Source organism: Girardinichthys multiradiatus, chromosome 1 (genome assembly GCF_021462225.1).
Source record: "Girardinichthys multiradiatus isolate DD_20200921_A chromosome 1, DD_fGirMul_XY1, whole genome shotgun sequence".
In the NCBI taxonomy this organism is placed as follows: Eukaryota; Metazoa; Chordata; class Actinopteri; order Cyprinodontiformes; family Goodeidae; genus Girardinichthys; species Girardinichthys multiradiatus.
This window is the reverse complement of record NC_061794.1, coordinates 42,967,920-42,986,613: the sequence shown is the minus strand read 5'-3', so window position 1 is coordinate 42,986,613 and position 18,694 is coordinate 42,967,920. Positions and strand designations below refer to the sequence as shown.

Here is an 18,694-nt window from a genome sequence, read left to right as displayed (position 1 = left end):
CTCAGTATAAATATAACTGTTCTGTGAAGGCGTGTACTAGAGAACTTTAGTGAAAAAACAACATCAGGAAGATCATTAAATACACCATACAGGTCAGGGATAAAGTTGTGGAGATGTTTAAAGTAAGGTTAAGTGATAAAAACCTCCCCTAGCTTGGAACTTTCCATAGTTTACAATCCATTACAACTGCAAACCTACCAAGACATGAATGTTTATCTAGACTTACAGGCTGGGTAAAAAATGATTAATGAGAGGAGCAGGAGGCCTGAGTAGCTCTGGAGGAGCTGCAGTGATCCACTGCTCAGCTGGGAGAACTTGTGGAGTGAACAGCAATTAGCATGCACAAATCTGGAATTTATGGAACAGTGACAAGACGGATGCCATTGTTGCAAAGAAATCCAAAAGAAGTCCTGTTTGCAGCCATGTAGACTACCTTTTGCTCCACTGAATCTGTGGGAAAAGCTCACACTACACATAACCATGAACACACCATTCCCAGAGTGGAACATATAGTGCTGGCAGCAACATGTAACTTGGCAAATTGTAAAAAAAAAAAAACAACTTTATGTTGCCTTAGCTCTCTATTCAGCTTCCAGAACAGACTTTTTAGTAAAGCAGGTAAATATTCCTTATTAACACGTGTAGCACAGCTTCAGCCCAGCAGAACTAGAAGCAGTCTAAACTCCTGACATCTGTTTTGTCACAACTTTAACCTCAGTGGAAGATCCTGTGTTTACATCTGTTTTCTCAGTCCCTGGTTTCTGTGAGGAAATGTGTGAAGTGAAGAAAGTAATCAGAGCATCTGTTTCAGATTGAGGCATGGATTAGTCTGAGTGAGGCGGCTTGCGTTAAACGGTGCGCAGAACAAGGTTACTGCAGTGAGCCTGTAAACCGCAGAGGCCTGAGCCCGACATTTTGGGGAGAACCTTCCAGCAGCTATGTCTACCAGATGGAAATTCCTCCACAGTTACAGACCTCTTATGCAACTCAAAATATGAATGAGTATAATGATCACGGCCGCCGCTTGAGAAAGGAAAATTGCCTGTGCCCAGACGGCCGAGCTTTTTCTTTTTCAGACGTCCATGCAGGATTTTCCGTCACTGTAAAACAGCTCATTGGGGTAGGTCTGTCTGGGTCAGAGCACTGCCCTGCCTGACTTTTCCAAGGACAACATGTGCAACTGAGATTTTTAAATCCTTGCATTGGAAGTTTGATAAGAAAATGACCCACACTTGTGGAGAAGATAATTCAAGAAGCAAGGACAAGTGTCAACTTTTACCTCTGCTGCTGTCTCGGCAAATCTCACCCTAATGCTTTGCAATATGCAGAATATTCTGTGGGAAGAATGGAGCGGGAGATCGACAGATGGATCGGTGCGGCTGCCGCAGTAATGGGGGCGCTGTGCTGGCTTGTTGTGGGGAAGAGAGTTGAGCCGAAAAGCGAAGCTCTCGATTTACCGGTCGGTCTACGTTCCTACCCTCACCTATGGCCATGAACTTTGGGTCATGACCGAAAGAACGAGATCCTGGATACAAGCGGCGGAAATGAGCTTCCTCCGTAGGGTGGCCGGGCACTCCCTTAGAGATAGGGTGAGGAGCTTGGCCATCCGGGAGGAGCTCGGTGTAGAGCTGCTGCTCCTCCACATCGAGAGGAGCCAGTTGAGGTGCAAGATCTTGCATTGATGATGGTAGAGTCTGACCGCTGTGCAAAGCCTTCTCCAGCATGTCCCAAAGATTCTCAATGGGTTTAAGGTCTGGACCAGGTGTGGTGTGGTGGCCAATCCATGTGTGAGAATGATGTCTCATGCTCCCCGAACCACTCTTTCACAATTTGAGCCCGATGAATCCTAGCATTGTCATCTTGGAATATGCCCGTGCCATCAGAGAACAAAACATCCATTGATGGAATAACCTGGTCATTCAGTATATTCAGGTAGTCAGCTGACCTCATTCTTTGAACACATACTGTTGCTGAACCCAGACCTGACCAAGTGCAGCAACCCCAGATCATTGCACTGCTCCCACAGGCTTGTACAGTAGGCACTAGGCAAATGCTCTTACTATCACTATTAAACATAGCCCAGAGTTCTACTGTCGTTTTTCTATGATTTGATTTCACCAAACGTTTAAGTGATCGGCGATCATGATCATTCAGGATTTTTTTCCGGCCACATTTCTTCCTCGAGGACGATGGGTCCCCACTATCATTCCAGTTTTTAATAATGCATTGGACAGTTCTTAACCCAATTTTGGTAGTTTCTGCAACCTCCTTAAATGTTTTCTCTGCTTGATGCATACCAGTCATTTGACCCTTCTGAAACAGACTGATATCTTTTCCACGACCACGGCATGTGTCTTTCGACATGGTTGTTTAAGAAATGAGATGCAACTCATTGCACCAGTTGGGGTTAAATAACTTGTTGCCAACTGAAACATAATCGTCCATGCAGTAATTATCAAATGGGTGGCTTGTACCTATTTGCTTAGTTAAATCCAGGTAGCGACTTTTTTTTTGGCCAGGCAGTGTAGTAGCAGGGCATAATCTGGAAAGGCTGTTAGTATGTCTTTACAATAAGGACAGAAAAACAGGAATGTAACAATAATGACATTAACAGGAAATATTTAACAAAATTGGTGAATTCACAAAAAAATAGGAAACAAGTGGTATCCCAAATGCACCCATTGCATTTATTAACATGTCAGTAATTTATTACTGTAAGACATAAGGTTCATAAATGTCAGCAAATTATATTATACCATCCATTTTCTATACCTACTTCTTCCACGGTGGGTCACAGGGGAGCTGGTGCCTATCTCCAGCGGTCTACGGGCAAGAGGCAGAGTACACCCTGGACAAGTCGCCAGTCAATCACAGGGCAACACAGAGACAAACAACCATGCACACACTCATTCACATCTAAGGGCAATTTAGAGAGACCGAAGCTGGAGGAAACCAGAGTACCCGGAGGGAATCCACACATGCATGGGGAAAACATGCAAACTCCATGCAGAGAGACCTCAGTCTGGGATTTAAACCCAGGACCTTCTTGCTTCAAGGCAATAGTGCTACCAACTGCACCAGTATGCAGCCCTGTATTAATACTATTTTTCAAAAATGTAATATTCAGGAAAATATTTTTCTTTGGCCAGTTTTCTAACCAATGGACCGAACAATTACAACTCAACCACACACGCAGAGACATAACACAGAATAACGGGAATTACACAAAGTTGTTGCATGGGAACAGGAAAGTCATTGTTGAATTGATACATAGTTAAGATAAACCCTATTTAAATTCTATGGGGATTTGGGGTGTATTTCAACTTTTTTCATTTTGGCTTTATTTTAGTTTTATGAAGTTACATTTAAGGTGTGTTTTTTACTGTTTAGGTTAGCTTTATGTAACTGAATCACCTATTAAAGACCAATTAATTTATAAGTTACAATCAATCATAGGACAGCAGCAGTTGTCCCAATTTTCTAAGTAAAAGTTGAACCCAGTCTTTTTTAGGTAATAAAGGCTGATTGCCTTCTTTGAATTTGATGCGGTAAAGAAGGCTGGCTCTGCTCTAGGACTAAATAAAGAACAGACGACCATAGGTATCCTTTTCAAAAGACTGTTATACAACAACGGAGTGTCTGATCTGTATTACCAATGCATGAGCTGTGGTCGCATTCTCTGGAGGCACATCTTGCCGAGCTTCATTCCAGTGGAATTTGGACTCAGACCCTTTACTCCAGGTCCTGGTGCCTTGTTTGAGAACCTCAGGGTTACTTTGCTTTATTGCACATAATATCTATCTGCAGGCCACAACCTTCAGAGTGTCAGTTCCTCTATGTCTGAGGCCATGGTTCTCAACAGTTAAAAGGTAAATTGTACCCTGAATTATTTTCTCAGCATCTAGAGTCCAGCTAAGGACTGATTATTTGATTTAGGTTTGTTAAAGCAGTAATGCTTCTAAATGTTACAAGACATCGGCCCTCGAGTACTGGAGCTTAACACGTGTCCTAGAATGAGCTGAAACTTGTCACTAGTGAGAAGGATGTCTGGGTTATGTCAGTGTCAGTTTATGTATGAAGTATATGCATTTAAATCCCCAATAGTTGGACCAAAGTGCTGTGCAACAAAGTTCTGGACCTATCCCAGCGACCCAATCTAAACTCATGGATCAATGCTACATACTTTGCATGTAACTGTATTGAGTAGAGCTAACTGTAACAGCAGCTTCTTTATCCTTCTGTGCCTCGATAGATTTGGTGGTGGAGACATTTCCGGTGACTCACAAGCATCATATTTACAGAACAGTTTCATCTCACATACATGCTTTATTACGCTACAACAGATCCAAGACTTATTATTGATCCTGCAGAAGGCTGCCTGTTCTCTACTGACTCTTTGTAACTATTTGTCTGATTTAAAGTACTGTCACCTGTCACAATTTTACAGTCTGTAGTCATAGAAACAGTGCAGGCTTAGAATAACCTCCTTTGTTACCTGCAAGGAATTACCAAATGAGACATTTTGTTTTGTTGGATTTTAAAGAAAGTTTTACCTCATACAAAGCATACAGATGTTTCCTTAATCCAAGTGACAAAACATCATAACATAAGAGGTACATAGACTAAACTCACTCAGTCATACCGAGGTGGTAAAAAGTGATTCATTCTGCACTCACTGAGAGCTGCCTGACTTTCAAACCTGTGGATGAAATCATTTGGATTAGTGGAAATGTCTTCAAATAATATAAGTATCATGAACGTGACACAAAAAGCAGGAAACAGTATCCTTGTTAATAAAAAGAAATTTGTCACATAGTTCTGAACAGTTTATTGAAGGGCGATACGGTGGCACGGTGACTACCGCTGACAGTTTGGGCGGCGGAGGCATGTAATTGAGAAATAAGGAATCTATTCCTTCCTACCACAAGTTGAGATCCCTGGAAAACATGTTCCTTCTTTTTCCAAATTTTATAAATGCACTAATAGGTTCCACCAACATAGAATCTGCTTACATCAACAGTCAATAGGCCTTTCTTTTCTTTTAACAAAATTCAAAATGTTTGTAGTTTAGTTTCAGTGTCATGGTACACAAGATAATAGGGGTTTCCTTGTCAGTACAAACCCATGAAACTAACCCACCTCCACTTGTCACAACTATTCAGCCTTACTATAGCCTTAAAACTGCACCATCACTCTGGGTATATAATCAGCTCAGAATGGATGCACAGAGTCTATATTTGGTAGTCAAAACAAACTAAAATAACCCTATTCAGCATCTCAGCTAAAAGCAAAACTGACCCCTCCCATTACAACTATATTCATAACAACAACTGCCTGCGATTTAGCCTCCACAATCACAACACACCCACGCCCTCTTTTGAGGGGGAAAAAGATGGATCTAATCCAGTCCGTCTTTAAGTAGGTGGCTTTGTAAAATTGGGTTTGGAGGCATTAACCGGTATCATCTGGGCTCATTGGGACAGGGAGGGAAGCTCATTCTCAGTGTTTTTTTAAGAACTGTGGGTGTTGAGACAAATCAAAGCATTCCAGGCCCATTGAGATATAAATAGAAACAGAAGAGGGTGTGTGTTCATGCTTTGCAATTTCTCTGAGAAGGGCTTGTCATTGCCAAAATCCAGTGTTTGCATAGAGCAATAACACTGTGTAGTAAACAATTCATTTGCAGTGTCTTGTTCTTTATTTGGTGTCATTCCACATCTCCTTTCAGTGGTTTCTGTTATGTCAAAACAGCTTTCTGCATCTATGCAGGCTGTTTTGATGGGGTGTTTGGACCATATCTGTGTTCATTTTGTTACCTCCTCCTACCAGGGCTTTCCTGACCAGTGTGACCCCAGGTTTGCTGCCACCCACATTTTCCAAGCTTTTAAGAATTGTATTTAATAAAATAAATGTATGGTGTCTGAATGCTACACATTCATCATGGGCATGGCTGTCATTTTAACTTGGATTTTTTTAATGATGTAGCTGAATCATTCTGATTACACGGTGGAGTCATGTATGACTGAATACACAAATAAATGTTAAAAGACGGGTCAACTAATTTGATTTTAATCCACATAGGGTCAAAATTATACACACAGGCTTAAATATATACATACACATGCCTCTAAAATCTGGACAGATGTGTCTAACCTATCGTAGCCATCAAGATCCTGGCATAATACAGGCTGGATATTTGACCTGCTTTGTTTATTCTAAAACCCATATAAATGTGTACCACTGGTAGCCAAACAAACCCTCAGCATGATGCAACTGCCACATGCTTGACAGTTGTTACAGTGCTGTTAAATATGAAAGCCTCATCTTGACTCCTTCAAACATTGTTCTTGTCATTGTAACCAAACAGCTTAATCTTTTTTTTTTCTAAAACACATTTGGCTTTTCCACGTTTGAATGTTCCTCTTTCTTGGTTGCACCGTCTTAGTCGGTGTTAATGTTAAACTCGCTTGACTGGACTTCCAGTAATTTCCACTTTCTGATTTGTTTGATCCCTACTTGCTCCTGGGTTGTTGCCGAACTTTCTAACTAGTTTTCTTCAGTCTAAACAGTTTGGGTCAAACAGCTGACACCTCACCACAAGTAGGTGATCTAAAAGCACAAGGATCCCAAATCTACATCAAACTTGTTTTGGAATGGATGAAGCAGGCTAATATTAAGCGTCTGGAATACTCCGACCTCAACTCAAGTGAAAATGAACAAACTGCTTAAAAGTGCCGCATTTACATGTTTGCAGAAGTTTTGCACCCTTGTCCAGCGACGTGAGGTATGTCATGTTCTAGATTTATATTGTTCTTAATTTTGCTTGTGAGGGACTTTGCATGTTATTCTATATAAGAGTTTGGTTTTATGACTTTGAATGTAACTGTGGCACACAGTATCTGGTTTATTTACCTTTGTTTGGCATGTTATGACTATGTAATGCTACAGAATGCTTTGAATGTATTTGAGCTCGCAACTCAGGGCACGGCTGGTTTGTGAGTAGCTAATGTTAAGAGATAAACAAATATTTAAAGAAATCATTTAGCATCACCTGGCCTGATAATTTACTTCGGGGGCATTTAACCCATGCATGCTCTGTGATGACCACCATAGTAAACTGGTCATTAATCTTAGAAATCAACATTACAGTAAAGCATTCGGGTATGTTTAGAGCTTTGTTTATCAAATATTGTGTGAGCATCCATTTGTGTTGTTTTTGTTTATCCTGGGGACGACGGTGGCGACAGTGTAAAATCTTTGTCTTGTAATCGGTGGGTTGCCAGTTTGAACCCTGTTCCTTCTGTCTCAGTTTGTCTCTGCCCCAGGCAGCTGGGGCTACAGTGCAGCGTACCACTGTCAGCGTGTAAATGTGTGGCAGACTGATTGTAGTGTAAAGCGCTTTGGGGTCCTCTGCCTTGATAAAGCGCTATATGAGTGCAGGCCATTTATCATTTTGTAGTTTTCATGGTGCTGGAAATTGTTCTGGATTCTATGAAAAGGACAAATGGACATCTGGGCCTATCAGAGACTCTCTTCTGGGATTTTTTAATGTCAGGGATTTCTACATGTAGGCTGTGTAACTTGAAATGCTTTATTCTAGTCAATCTGAAATAGAAATTTGTAAATACAAAACAAAAGTCAAATGATCTGATAGGTTTTTTGTAGTTCCTGTTAATAGTACAACACCACAACATTTTTCAAGGTCAGTCATTGGTTTCGATTTTGGTGTGTGACACGGAGATTTTCAATGGCCACATGTGGCCCCTCTGGGAAAAATTCCAGTGAACACCACTGCAGTAGACACTCCTGTACTTCCTCATTCCACCATCAAGTCTCCTTATCAGCTTTCCTTCCAGAAGACATACCAAGTACTCTCCTACCTGTCTTCCTGCATTGGCTGTAGTTGTCCAGTCATCTGGCCTGGCTACCCAGAGCCTGTCTCAACTCTTTCCTGAAAGACACACACCATTCTTCCTTTTTCAGCTTCCACCACTTACCTCTTTGTCCTCTTCATCTTCCTCACCTTCAGAGTCATTCTACACACCACCATCCTGTGCTATCAGCAACACTCTCACCAACCACTACCTTGCAGTCAGAGTTCCTTCAGATTACATTGTCTACACAAGATGTAATCCACATGTGTGATCCTACCTCCACTCTTGTAAGTGTTTCTTCCTCTTCTGGAAGAAAGTATTTACAACAGCCATTTCCATCCTCTTTGCAATGTCTGTCCTTCTGCATTCCTGTTGTGGATACCAAACCTGCCCATCACTTCCTCATCACCTCTATTCCCTGTTTCAGCTTATCAATTGAGATCTTCACCAATCACCACTCTCTCACCTCTAGGGATATTCTGCATCACTTCATCTAACTTGCTCCAGAATTAAACTTACATCCTACCTGTAAGGCATAGCCACTAACAACACTGAACATCACACCTTCAACTTATTAATCTATCTCTTTTCACCTCCAGAACATTCCTAACAAACTCCTCCTTCAAGATAACTCCTACATCAGTTCTCTTCCCATCCACACCATGATAGAACAGCTTGAACCCAGATCTAAACTTGTAGCCTTTCCACCTGGTGTCCTGAACCCAGTACATTTTCCTCTTCTGCATCTTGTCAGCCAACCTTCTAGCTTTTTCTCCCATAGTCCCTACATTCACTCTCAGTCCTAGACTCTTGCCTTGCGTCCTCTCTCTGACACTGACGCACTGTTAGGAGCTCTTTCAGTGCTCCAGAATTATAACAGTGTGGCGATAAAAATCAGAAGACTATTTCTGAACACTTACACATGCACATCCTCAGGGACTGCAGGAGGCTTGATTAGCCTCACAGACATTTAGTGATTGCTTTGCAGCTTAGAAATAAATCAGAGGTCAAGATGAGTTCAGGATTAGAGGTGCTTTAAGATTCTTTCAGTGAAAATAGTAAAGGCCATATCCTTTGTTTAGCCACACATGTTTCCATGCCATAATGCATCTTTGCTGCTCTGACAGTGGGTGGTGAGTTCTGAAGCAGCTTCATTATCATCTGCCGCTCTTTCTTGCACTGTTCCCCTGGGAGCCTCATGTATGATGTTTCCAAGATGGAAAAAAAGATTCCCCTCTTAAAGTGCTGAAGATAAAATGAAACAAAATTGTAATAATTACACTGGAAATGTTACATAATGACAGTAAGCTGCTTCTATTCGAAGCTTGAAAATCCCGAGTTTGTAAAATGCAAAGTAAATTTGAGAAATCACTTTGACTTGGACCAGGCTAATGACAGTGAGCCAACTGGGGGTCCATAGCTGCTTTCAAGAGAGGAAGAAAGCCCAGAACGTTGAGGTTAGTGGGCAGCTCTGTTAATCCTGGAGGGAAAGTTTCTATGTTCATGGGGCTAATTCACCATAATAGCTTCATTATTGATGAAACACATGCATTTCAACAGTGGAAGATTAGGAAACAAAGTGAACAGTCTATAGTTTTAATGAACACAGGAAACATTTGCAGGGTGGCACAGTTGGTAGTACTGTTGCCTTGCAGCAAGAAGGTCCTGGGTTTGACTCCTTGCTGGGGTCTTTCTGCATGGAGTTTGCATGTTCTCCCCGTGCATGCATGGGTTCTCTGGCTTCCTCCCACAGTCCAAAGACATGCCTGTTAGGTTAACTGGTGTCTCTCTAAATTGCCCTTAGGTGTGTGTGTGCATGGTTGTGTGTGTTGCCCTGTGATGGACTGGTGACCTGTCCAGGGTGTATCCTGCCTCTTGCCAATAGACTGCTGGAGAAAGGCACCAGCTTCCCCGTGACCCAATATGGAAAAAGCGGTATAGAAAATGACTGACAGGAAATATTTTGAGGGCATTAAAAAATGTGGTTTTATGACTGCAAATCAAACTGAACCTGTATACCCTCCTGGCTAAAAAACAATGCAACCTTTACTACAACTACAACTGCTGTTGGGGAAAAACAGGGACTTTTATTCATCGGCAGTTTTGTGCTTCACGTAGACGTGGCTGTGTGGATTAATACCGGACTCTGCGCTGCAGCTGGCAGGATTCCAGCTCTATAGAGCGGACAGAGACACGGAACTCTCCGGCAAAGCGAAAGGTGGAGGAATCAGTTTCTACCTCAACCGTGGTTGGTGCAACAACGTGACAGTGATTCAGCAGCACTGTTCTCCAGACCTGGAAGCCTTCATCATAAACTGTAAGCCTTTCTATTCCCCCCGTGAGTTCGCTTCGTTCATCTGGGATGTGTTCAGGACTACTACCAACAGTCTGGAGGAGTACACAGAGGCTGTGACTTCCTACATCAGTTTCTGTGAGGACAGCTGTGTACCATCATGCACCAGGGTGAGTTACAACAACGACAAACCCTGGTTCACAGCCAAACTCAGAAGGTTAAGACTGGATAAGGAAGAGGCCTTCAGGAGTGGGGACAAAGACATATACAGAGAGATGAAGTACAAGTTTGGCAAGGCAGTGAAAGAGGCCAAACGACTGTACTCTGAGAAGCTCCAAAACCAGTTCTCAGCCAACGACTCTGCGTCTGTCTGGAAAGGGCTCAAGTAGATCACCAACGACAAGCTGAAAGCCCCCCACTCCATCAATGACCGACGCCTCGCCGCTTTGAAAGACAAAGGGACAGTCCTGCAACCATCCCCCACGACACCCCCCAACACCTGCAGCCACAATCCACCACCCCCACCTCCCCAACCTCAAGAGGGGCCTTGGCACCTAAAACCCCCACCCTGAAGTTCCCCCCCACCAGCCCCCTACCCACACCGGAGACGGCTCTTTCCATCCAGGAGAGGGACGTCAACAAAGTCTTCAGGAGACAGAACCCCTGGAAAGCTGCTGGTCCGGATTCTGTCTCACCAGCCAGCCTGAAGCACTGCGCTGATCAGCTGTCTCCAGTCTTCACAGACATTTTTAACACCTCACTGGAGACATGTCATGTGCCAGCCTGCTTCAAGTCCTCCACCATCGTCCCTGTTCCCAAGAAGCCAAGGACCACAGGGCTTAATGACTTCAGACCCGTCGCCCTGACCTCTGTGGTGATGAAGTCCTTTGAGCGCCTTGTGCTCTCACACCTAAAAGACATCACCGACCCCCTCCTGGACCCCCTGCAGTTTGCCTACAGAGCCAACAGGTCTGTAGATGATGCAGTCAACTTAGCCCTTCACTTCATCCTCCGGCACCTGGACTCCACAGGAACCTACGCCAGGATCCTGTTTGTGGATTTCCGCTCTGCCTTCAACACCATCGGCCCAGCTCTGCTCCAGCTGAGTGTGCCCGACTCCACCTGCAGGTGGATCACTGACTTCCTGTCTGACAGGAAGCAGCATATGAGGCTGGGAAGCACATCTCTGACTTCCTGACCATCAGCACCGGTTCCCCCCAAGGCTGTGTTCTCTCTCCTCTGCTCTTCTCCTTGTACACCAACAGCTGCACCTCCAGTCACCAGTCTGTCAAGCTTCTGAAGTTTGAGGACGACACCACCCTGATCGGACTCATCTCTGATGGTGACGAGTCCGCGTACAGATGGGAGGTGGACCATCTGTTGGACTGGTGCAGCCAGAACAACCTTGAGCTCAACGCTCTAAAGACAGTGGAGATGGTTGTGAACTTCAGGCAGAACCCAGCCCCACCTGCCCCCATCACCCTCTGTGACTCCACAATTGACACTGTGGAATCTTTCCGCTTCCTGGGAACCATCATCTCCCAGGATCTCAAGTGGGAGCCAAACATCAGCTCCCTCATCAAGAAAGCCCAGCAGAGGATGTTCTTCCTGCGGCAGCTGAAGAAATTCAACCTGCCAAAGACTATGATGGTGCACTTCTACACAGCCATCATTGAGTCCATCCTCACCTCCTCCATCACCATCTGGTACGCCGCTGCTACAGCCAAGGATAAGGGCAGGCTGCAGCGTGTCATTCGGTCTGCTGAGAAGGTGATTGGCTGCAGTCTACTGTCGCTCCAGGAACTGTACACCTCCAGGACCCTGAAGCGGGCAGGGAAGATTCTGGCTGATCCCTCCCACCCCGGTCACAGACTCTTTGAAACTCTCCCCTCTGGCAGGAGGCTGCGGTCCATCCGGACCAAAACCTCACGCCACAAGAACAGTTTTTTCCCATCTGCCACCAGCCTTGTTAACAAAGCCCAGAAACCACCCTGACACTCTCCCTTTTCCCACACCCCCCCTTTTTTGCTGACAGGACACCTGTAACCTGCAACTCTATGCGTTACATTAACGCTCAGCTTGGACTCCTGCTTTACTTGCACACTGATCACCTGCACTGTTGTACCGCTCTCGCATCCAATACTGCTCTATATTTACTCTCACTCACTTAAAACTGTGCACATATATTTATATTATATTGTAGATATGTTTATACTGTTTAATTTGTATTGTATTGCACCGACTGCGCCAAAACAAATTCCTTGTATGTCCAAAAACGTACTTGACAATAAAGCTTTTCTGATTCTGATTACTTCTGACAAAACACGAGTGAAATGCAGAAGCTTTCTATTAATTTAGAGGAAGATGAGATTTTATTTGTATTTCATAGTGAAAGTTTAAAAAGTGTTCAGCCTAAGTGTACTGCATGATTCTCAGCATGTGTGTCCTGGCATTAGTGCTACCCTCCTCTGGTGAAAGAGGGCCAAACATCCAGCCTCCTCATTCTGCTCCAGTTTCATCTGTAACTCACACCTCATCAGAAACTGAACTGGAACCAGTTTAAAAGGAACTGCTTTTGCAGAGGAACTGTCTCTGACATGCTGTCAGTTCAAACTCAACTGCTGCATGCAATCAATGTGGAGAAGTTCATAAAATAAACATTTTCTGAAATTCTTGACATAGTGTGCCTTTGGCCATATGAGTTACGGCCTAGGCTTTAAAAGCATGTTTGTTCCATTAAATGTTGTTTTCTAGACTTTCAACTGTATTTAAACTGGGGTGGAATGAGTACAACTGTAATGATTTTAAAAAACATTTTTCGTGGGTTTTCTTTAATCCACACAGACTCAAATATGTCATGTTCACTGCTACTTGTTTAAATGTCCCCTAGCGAGAAGCACCTCAAACAGCTTCAACAATTCTGATTGGATATATGACCGCTGTTCTGGACAGCATTAGTAACTTAAACTTGTTTTTTTGACATGGACCTGATATTTCAGGTAAGTCCGCGAATTTTCAATGGGGTTGAGGTCAAAGCTTTGTGAAAAACATTCTAGAAGGTAAATGTTAGGCTACTTCACCTTGACTTATTCAATCGTATTTTTTGCCAGTGTGAACAAACGGTTTCAACTTTTCTCCAGAAGGCATCTGGACCATCTGTATTGGCAGGCTTCAGTTGTGTTGATTTTGGAGCAGCGCTTTTCTTCTAGGTCAGCAGCCTCTCCGTTGATGGTAATGTAAAACTGGCTTCAATGTGGGCAGTAACACTGGTGTTCCAGCACCATTTTGTTCATGGTAGGCTTGAGTTAATTTCCTAAACATCCTGACCTATTTCCTTTCATCTGAGGGGGACAGTTTGGGTTTCCTAACCCAACTTGGCAAACTGGCATTGCATCTGAATAGCTTGCACTAATGAAAAATTGTTTGAAACCCCTGCAGTTATTGAGAAACACGTTTCCTTGGTTTATTCTGTTGCACATATTATTCAGTCATCTGAGGGATTTCAAACGAATCCTTTTTATGCTGCTAAAGAGAAGCTACCAGGTTTGGGTAATCATGGTCACCTACGTGAGGTTAATAGACCTCGTTTAGAAATAATATTTAAGCACCTTTAGCCCCACTCTCTAAATAGTGTAGGTGAGTGTAAATAAAATGTAATGAAGTTGAATGTTGTCACTCATTACTGGGAAACCAATGTTTCAAATAAATCATTATAAAGCACCACTAAAACATTTTTTTTCTATAGTGGATGTACATTGCCTTAAAATTTTTATTTTTAAATATTGCATGATTTCTTCCCAATTCACTATGATGTTCTACTTTGTGTTGTTCTATAACATAAAATCCAAACTAAATATTAATTTTACTTTACCATTTACATGGATAAACAAACGTGCAGTGAACTATATCTTCAACTGAAATGCCCATTATTTGGAGGACATCATCAAAAAGGAAAGAAAAAACAAAAAACTATCCACAATAAAAAAAAAAAAAGACATGAAAAAATCCCATATTTATTATTAATCATCACAATATTGACATCAGCACATTTCTCCCTTTTTTGTTCAGCTCCCATGACTGAATTCAACAGAATAACATAAAAGACAGGTTTTACACATACAAGCAAATTATATCAGCATCATTAACGCTTTCACTTCAGTTGCAACATAAAAAACAATATTCCAGAGAGTAGTTAAAAACAGCTTAAAGAATTCAGGTTTTATCCAAATGAATTATAAATCCAGTTCAACATAGCAAAACAGAAAAGAAATATTCATTATGGCACCGTTTGTACAAAGTTTCATGCTTAGTTACCCTTTTTTAAATTTGCAAAATAAATACATGTGGCCATGTTACCGTTAGGTGGTAAATATTTACAGTTCATCACAACGCGAGTGAAATGAAATCTGAGTGTAGCATCACATTAGGTTTTGTTAAAGTGCAGTGTTAATAATTAAGAGACCATATTCACATAATAATGGAGATTTTTACTTGATCCCTTTCGGTATTTCACAGATGTTAGAGGAGATGGGGCTCCGCAGACTGTGCCTCAAGACGCCGCTCAGTCACTGGTGTATTTTCAGTTATGGCTTTGGGTCACCGTTAAAGTGAGTCATCATGCAGGGCTGAGAATGCGGCCGCAGCCGGCCCACCACAATAGAGGTTGAGTGTTGCCCTCCGGCGACGTGTAGCCTGACAGAGGGGCCCCCGGCATAGAGCCCACCAGTGTTCTGACCACGCTCCACAAACACCAACAAGTCAACGTCCAAATAAAGACGCTGGGACAGATTTAACATCAGACACCAGAGGTCATGCTAAAATAGGAGGCTACACCACCTCCGCCGTGCTGAGCTGTAGCTTCGGGGTGACGCATCAGCAAATACGCTTATTTAATCATGTCTTGTTTTAGCAAAGCCTAGGCTGTAAAACCATTGCAACTTTATAATTCTAAACCTTCAATTACAAGTTGCTGTCTGAGGAGAATGTGAATCAACTTGTGAGTGAGAAATAGACACCAATCTCACTTTTTCTCAAAATAAGTAGGTGTGTTATTTATGCAGTACTTTAGAGCCAAATCCCCACTTTTCTTGTTCCCTTATAAAACGAAGTGGGTCTGTAGAACCTGTGCAACTGTTTTTGAATTTTTATTTCCCTCATGTCTCATTTTTAATGCATACATGACCACTGACAATAGATCTGTTTCATATAACTAGTTGAATCAGGTCAATTTAATCTGAACCACCACTTACTGCAGGAGCTTGCCACACAAGAGAAGCCATCGATAAGTCATGCATCAAACACAGAGCAATAAACATTGCTTTCTCACTGAAAAACCCTGTTAGTAAACTATCTGTCCACGCCAACGGGCTTCTCAGAACAAATGTTTGGATCCCTAGTAGAGGTGAAGATGAGGGATTCCTCTTTTCAGTCAACGTGGCCAGAGAGTTCATTAATTTTTTTAGGAGGTCAACTTGGAGTAACTGGGTGGAGAGAAGCGTCTGCGCAGATACTTGAGGATGTACAGAGGCAGACAGCTCACCAGCGTGATGGTAGTCACCTTCCACAGGAACGACACCGTGGTAATGAAGTACACATCTGTTTCAGAGGAAGAAGCAAAGGTTAGAGTGAAGAGCACAAGCCAACAACTCTGAGTGGGTCAAATTTCATCAACCCCTTAGTAAACATTAAGAGTTTCTTTTAGGCTTCTCAGTTATTCACAATCCTTTGTTGAAACAAAGAATAAGTATTTTTCATTTCATATACACTTATTAGGAATAACATTTGACCAATGATAAGTGAAAAGGTAACTGGACAGGTTACCGATGCTGGTCATAATGGTGTGATTGATCTGCGTACCTTTAGAATACAAAACAAAAAAAACTTGGTTCTTTTCGGGGAATCAAGCAGCATTTAAAAGAGGAGCTGCACGTTTTCATTCTTTTATCAGCAAAAGTCTCTTCACCAGACTACGTCCACAGTCTCCATGGTAACCAGCTGCTGCACTCACCTGTAGTTGGTGGCAGTCGCTGTCCTATCTTGCCATTTATGTTAAGGTATAGAAAAACAAACGGAACATGGGAGATATGGCGATATTAGAATGTGTTGACCAAAGCAGGGATATCGTAGGACTATGGGGCACATTCTATGGATTGTGGTTCTATGCTCTGGCTCAGATTAGTTTCATTTTCCTCCTCTATAACTTCCTGGGTAGGGACGTAATGTTTACAGTTTTTGATGATTGCCATGGTAGCGGTATAAGTAGACCCAGTATTATTGTTTGAAAATGAAATGACCATTCATCATAATCAGTTACAGTGCTATTAAAATCTTTGGGTGCTTTCATTGTCATCGAACACATCGTCTCAGACTTGTCACTGCAGATGCAGCAGCCCTGCTGCTAACTCACATTTGGCTTTGTTACAATTATAGTCTGTTGGTTCAACAACAGGAACTAAAGTCTTTTTTGTCGTTCTTTGGGACTACAATGTAAGAGCGCAGGCGCAATGGATGGACAGCTGAGGAGCCAGGCCCACGGGCTCCCAGAAAAACAAAGCTAAGCTGCGGAATGCTCTCTGAGGTTAGGCAAGTTTTCTGTCTGCTGTGATTTCCCATTTTTCTGCACATTTGAGGGATTAACTGTGTAAGGATTATTATTATTGATTAATTAATCAAAATTTATAATTAAAAATCATAATTCAGAAACATAATTTCTTAACCAAAAATCATTACCGTATTTTCCGCACTATAAGGCGCACCGGATTATAAGGCGCACCTTCAATGAATGGCCTATTTTAGAACTGTTTCCATATATTGGGGGGCACCGGATTATAAGGCGGATAGAATAGAGGCTACTGCAGTCAAACGTTTGACTGGGGTTGCGTTATGCATCCACTAGATGGAGCTGTGTTAAAGAGAATGTCAACAAAACAGTCAGATAAGTCAGTCAGTCAAACTTTATTAATACACTACAAACCAGCGTTCTGATAACTCCATTCACTCTCATGGTAAGGTCTCCTCTACATAGAATTCTATTGAATAGAGCCAACCGCACGTTAGGAATGCATTGGAGTCTATGAAGTTGAAGTTGAAATCAAACGTTAGTTAAAACGTGAAAGGGAACTTTTCCCTGATTCAGTAAACACGTAAAAGAAACAGTTTGATGCACTAAATCAAACGTTAGTACATTCACAATATAGTAGCGTTAACTGTTGAATTCTCTCGATGCTGCTCTATTCCCATGTTCGACTGCGTAGTTGACAGCCTTGAGTTTGAACTCAGCATCGTAAGCGTGTCTCTTGAAAGGTGCAATTTTGGGGTCGTTATACACACACAAAATAAAGGTAACACTCAAATAACACATCCTAGATCTGAATGAATGAAATATTCTCATTGAATACTTTGTTCTGTACAAAGTTGAATGTGCTGACAACAAAATCACACAAAAATCATCAATGGGAATCAAATTTATTAACCAATGGAGGCCTGGATTTGGAGTCACACACAAAATTAAAGTAAAAAAACACACTACAGGCTGATCCAACTTTGATGTAATGTCCTTAAAACAAGTCAAAATGAGGCTCAGTATTGTGTGTGGTCTCCACGTGCCTTTATGACCTCCCTACAACACCTGGGCATGTTCCTGATGAGACGGCGGATGGTCTCCTGAGGGATCTCCTCCCAGACCTGGACTAAAGCATCCGACAACTCCTGGACAGTCTGTGGTGCATGGTCTGTTGGTGGATGGAGCGAGACATGATGTCCCAGATGTGTTCAATCGGATTCAGGTCTGGGGAACGGGCGGGCCAGTCCATAGCTTCAATGTCTTCATCTTGCAGGAACTGCTGACACACTCCAGCCACATGAGGTCTAGCATTGTCCTGCATTAGGAGGAACCCAGGGCCAACCGCACCAGCATATGTTCTCACAAGGGGTCTGAGGATCTCATCTCGGTACCTAATGGCAGTCTATGGAAGCAAATTGTTACCATATTTCAAATGAAAAAGCATTTTCAGAAATGCTTTTTCATTTTAAGAATGTGGCTGCATTATTTGACCCATACATAAAATTAGTAATCAATCATCCTATTTGCATTTGCATTTTCTTCTTCACGACTGCACATTTTATGCCATAATCAAAAAGAAAACAAAGCAGACATTGCTTTTTCGTTTTCGAGTTCTGGGCAGTACTTTGCGGGCAGACCACGAAAACGAAAAAGCAATGTCTGCTTTGTTTTCTTTTTGATTATGGCATAAAATGTGCAGTCGTGAAGAAGAAAATGCAAATGCAAATAGGATGATTGATTACTAATTTTATTTGTGGGTCAAATAATGCAGCCACATTCTTAAAAAAGGCTTTTTCTGAAAATGCTTTTTCATTTGAAATATGGTAACCATTTGCTTCCATAGCAGTCAGGCTACCTCTGGCGAGCACACGGAAAGAAATACCAACCCACACCATTACTGAACCACTGCCAAACCAGTCATGCTGAAGGATGTTGCAGGCAGCAGATCGCTCTCCACGGTGTCTC

The 18,694-nt window shown here is 42.4% G+C and overlaps 1 protein-coding gene across 1 annotated transcript in view; it reads right to left on the bottom strand.

The window, feature by feature from the left end:
- Positions 1 to 14,160: 14,160 nt before the first annotated feature.
- LOC124867812 (probable phospholipid-transporting ATPase IIA) overlaps positions 14,161 to 18,694 on the bottom strand; it is a 54,440-nt gene continuing 49,906 nt past the window's right edge. Inside the window, exon 28 of the mRNA XM_047364445.1 lies at positions 14,161 to 15,762. Coding sequence (XP_047220401.1) covers positions 15,626 to 15,762 — 137 coding nt within the window. The 3' untranslated portion in view covers positions 14,161 to 15,625. The remainder of the gene's footprint in view (positions 15,763 to 18,694) is intronic.